Source organism: Durio zibethinus, chromosome 4 (assembly GCF_047325235.1).
Source record: "Durio zibethinus cultivar Kanyao isolate XHJ-2024 chromosome 4, ASM4732523v1, whole genome shotgun sequence".
Lineage (NCBI taxonomy): Eukaryota > Viridiplantae > Streptophyta > Magnoliopsida > Malvales > Malvaceae > Durio > Durio zibethinus.
Window position 1 is genome coordinate 1895865 of NC_143165.1, and position 4232 is coordinate 1900096.

A 4232-nucleotide genomic window follows, 5' to 3' on the forward strand; every position below is an offset into this window, starting at 1 on the left:
AATCTCATTAATTGAATTTAATAATTTAAATTATTCCAAGTTATAGTCATAGAGTATAAATATTTACATTTTCTCATTTTAATAGAAGTATTTTTTTTCATATTTTAAAATAGAAGATGAATTTAAGTTCTTAGAAACTAGAATTGATAAAGATATATGATCAAACTCAAAACAATATCTAACTTTAATTTATAGGGTTATGTGTTTGCTAATTATATTGGTAAATTTTTAAAAAAATTTATTGACGGTCAAATAAATTTTTTATCACCAACGCTTGTTGATCTAAGTGACAAAAAACTCGATTTTCTTTTAGTAATATCTAAGTTTCGAGTTTTATGAATGAAAAAAATAGACTTAAGAAAGTTTGCTTCTTTTATAGAGTCTGATTCAGCTCGACTCCGAATTAATCGAAACTCAAAATAATTACCGGACACGGATTTTAGACAAAAAAATATTTTATATTACCAAAATATGATATAGTTGATAAAGATATAATTAGGATAGATAAGCCATTATTTTAGTTTTATCCTTCCTTGACATTGTCAACATATATCTATGGTATATGAAGTGATTTCGATAGGTTGAATACACTTCTCACCAATGCTAATCAAGTTAGAAATTCATTGTTAACCTCTATTTCACAAAGCCTTTTAATTAGAAAGCTTTAAATTCAAAATCTTATATGATAATTTTTTAATTTAATATATTTTTTAATGACAATAAAATCATTTTTCGGAGGAAATTTTTTGATGTAATAGATTTCTAGGTATGTTTTATTTGAATATGTTTAAAGCTCTTTTCTTCTCTTTTAGTAACTTGATTTATTTAAAAAAGAAATTTTGTTTCAATTGAGCTATTGTAAATTGATTATTGTATTTTCTATCATGTATAGTTTTATAAATATGTATATTTAAACACTCATAAAAATTATTTATGAATATTAAATAATACATAAATATTATCAAAATGTGAAAAATTATGTCAATAAATAAATATATAAAAATTATCTCTATACGTGATGCGATAATAAAAGTGAAAAGGGTAAAGTGATAAAATCCAAAGTTTATCACTCATCTGTATATGATTCAATTTTATCATTATATTTTTTTAATTTTGTAAAAATTAAAAAATTAAAATATTATATGAAATATTATTTTAAGTTTTATTTTTTAATTTGATTAAAAAATAATAAAAATTAAAACCATTGTGTAAATTTTTTTACCATTAATTTTTTACTAATTTTTAACTAAATTAAAAAGTTCAACAGCAAATTTGTATTCCTCCATGATAAATTTGATTTATCATTCTAAATAAAATGGTAAAAATATATTTTCCGAAATAAAAGCAGTGGAATTGAAAATACAATATGCGCGTGGGCTTAGCAATTAAGTCGTATTACTCAACGTGGTCCACCGCGGGTCTCTGCAATTTCTTCAATTCTTCTTCCCCTGTTTTTTACCCTTCTAAATTTTCTATTAATTCATTTTCACATAACCAAAAAATCTGAGAGCAAAACCCCAAATCTAGAAAAAGAAGAAAAATGTCGGACGATGAAGGAGTGGAAGAGTACTTGTTCAAAATAGTGATAATAGGAGATTCAGCCGTTGGAAAATCCAACCTCCTCTCTCGATACGCACGAAACGAGTTCAATGCTCACTCAAAGGCAACCATCGGCGTGGAGTTTCAGACCCAGAGCGTGGAAATTGACGGGAAGGAAATCAAGGCTCAGATTTGGGACACTGCTGGCCAAGAACGTTTCCGTGCTGTGACTTCTGCTTATTACAGGGGTGCTTTCGGTGCTTTGTTGGTTTATGATATTAGCAGGAGAGCTACTTTTGATAATGTTGCTCGATGGCTTGATGAACTCAATTGTAAGTACTTCTTCTCGTTCTGGTTTTTGGGTGTGTCAGATTGGTTTTTATTTTTGTTGCTTTTGTGGTTGTAAATGCATTGGCTGCTTTGGTGGAATTCAGAGTAAATTGGCTGGGATTTTGAATTCTTGAAACTAAAACTGGGTTTTTTTTTTTTTTGCATAAAATTCAGTTTTAGATCAAGGTTCCTTTAACCTTGAAGATTGAAGATTACATTAGGAGATTACTCTTATAACATGATGTAGAATTGACTGATGCATGATATCACAATACAAATGTGGAAGGAGTCCTGGTGAACAAGCAGGAAAGGGGTGGGCAATCTATACTCTAAAGAGCTTTGCTATTGACCTTAATAGGATTTCCAAGTACGGGGGAGGAGATATTGGTGGGGAGTAACTAATTAGGGAATATGTAAATGGTACGCTTTGATCTTTGAATATATTCAGATTAATGAGAGAAAGACAACTATTTTTAGTGAAAGAAAATGTGATAAAAACTTGAGTCCAAGGCCAAGGGAATTGGTTGAGTTGTTAAGGATCCATTACTTGGCTTTTAATATTTAAGTTCGATTTTCGCTGTTAGCAGTACTTCCCTGTTAAGTTCATCTGAGGTCTCTGGTATGAGCAGATCCTGAAATGGAGTAGCCTTTCCTCACCTAAACTTTCTTAAAAGAAACTTCATCCAAAATCAAGATCCTGTAAGACAAGAACTTATTATTTTATACATAGGCTGGGAAGTTTTTAAACTCTACAAACAGAGTTAGATGATTGTCCTATATTCATTATTAGCTTATTGATTTTTATAAATATAACCATTAATCCATCCATCATATGTGTTAAACTTCTAATCCTATTTTTGGTTTTTAAACATCCACCGATTATGTATAGGATAATTTTCCATGACTATAACATGCATGCATAGGTTTAGTTAAGTTATGATCATTAGGAGAAATGTAAATTGGTAGAGCAAATTGAATGACTAGTGACAAATATGCTATGTGTTATGTTTGACCCTTTTTTGTGCTTCTTTTGGATTATGTGTGAGCAAATACTGATTTCATACTGGTTTCAATATCCTCAAATTTTGATTATCATGGAACAAAATTTCAGCACATTCTGATACAACAGTGGCAAGGATGCTTGTGGGAAACAAATGTGATTTGGAAAACGTCAGGGAAGTGACATTGGAAGAAGGCAAAAGCTTAGCAGAAGCAGAAGGTTTGTTCTTCCTCGAAACATCTGCACTCGATTCTACCAACGTTAGGACCGCGTTTGAGATGGTCATCCGAGAAATCTACAACAATGTGAGCAGGAAAGTGTTGAATTCTGATTCATATAAAGCTGAGTTAACTGTCAATAGGGTAAGCCTTGTGAATGGTGATGGCTTAAAGCAAACTCAGACCAAGAACTCATGCTGTTCTAGATAGGTTCTGTTTCAGTTTGTTACAATTCCATGTGAAGGGTTTCCTCAGTTACTGTTTTTTCTTTTTCCTGCATTAAGTTAGTTATTGTCTTTCATCCAATTTGAGAGAATCAAAATTGAAAACTTTTAGTTGCCTGCTGATACACAACATGTTTATTTTTTTTATATAATATATGATAATTATTTATATCCATTATAAGTAAAGATATTTATAGATCGAGTTGGATTAACATTTACTTTGCTCTGTCGCTTTAAGTTTATTTAATTTAAATTTATAATTAAAATGTAAAATATATTTTTTATATTAATTTTAATGTTTTTAAAAATATTTTAAATTTAAAATAAAAATAATATTTTTAGGTATTGAGTACAGTTAAAAATTTTCGTCTTGGTTCAGTCTGCAAATTTGAAAAGACTTGAATGAACAAACGAGTGGAGGAGGCTCGTTATGATGGAACATTCACCCAAATGTACTTATCTGTCTGTACGGAAACAATATAGCGTCTATGCGATATATAAATATATATATATTCAATGTGACATTTATATTTTAAAAATATTCGATATAGTACTTATATTTTCAAATCCAGTGATAATGTAAGAGATTAACACGTTTATTAAAAACGATGACCTGGTTTTCGCGAACTGAATATTGACACGTGATAACTTTTGCATGTCATCATGCCAGCTCAACAATATATAAGCATTTATATGCATTATGTGGAGGCCACATAATATAGTTGTACATGTAATTGTCACATAAATTTTTAATAAAAAATATAATTCTATTTTTAAAAAATAAAATAACAATAAATTTAAAAAAACATTTTTTTCTTTTTCTTTTTTTTAAATACAATTTTTATTTTTAAAAAAATAAAAAAATCTTTTTTTTCTTATTCTTTTTATATCTTTCTTTTAATTCTCTCTTTCTTATAACTA

The 4232-nt window shown here is 28.7% G+C and overlaps 1 protein-coding gene across 1 annotated transcript; it reads left to right on the plus strand.

The window, feature by feature from the left end:
- Nucleotides 1-1464: 1464 nt before the first annotated feature.
- LOC111287781 (ras-related protein RABA5e-like) lies at nt 1465-3493 on the plus strand. Its single transcript, XM_022878454.2, has 2 exons — nt 1465-1871; nt 2981-3493. Exons 1-2 carry the CDS (start codon nt 1541-1543, stop codon nt 3295-3297), a joined length of 648 nt encoding a protein of 215 aa, XP_022734189.1. The 5' UTR covers nt 1465-1540; the 3' UTR covers nt 3298-3493.
- The last annotated feature ends 739 nt before the right edge of the window (nt 3494-4232 follow it).

Excerpts from the sequence above, each read along its gene's own strand:
- LOC111287781 (XM_022878454.2), top strand. The coding sequence starts at position 1,541 with ATGTCGGACGATGAAGGAGTGGAAGAGTACTTGTTCAAAATAGTGATA. Across the intron at positions 1,872-2,980 it reads ATGGCTTGATGAACTCAATT|CACATTCTGATACAACAGTG; the intron begins GTAAGTACTTCT and ends ACAAAATTTCAG.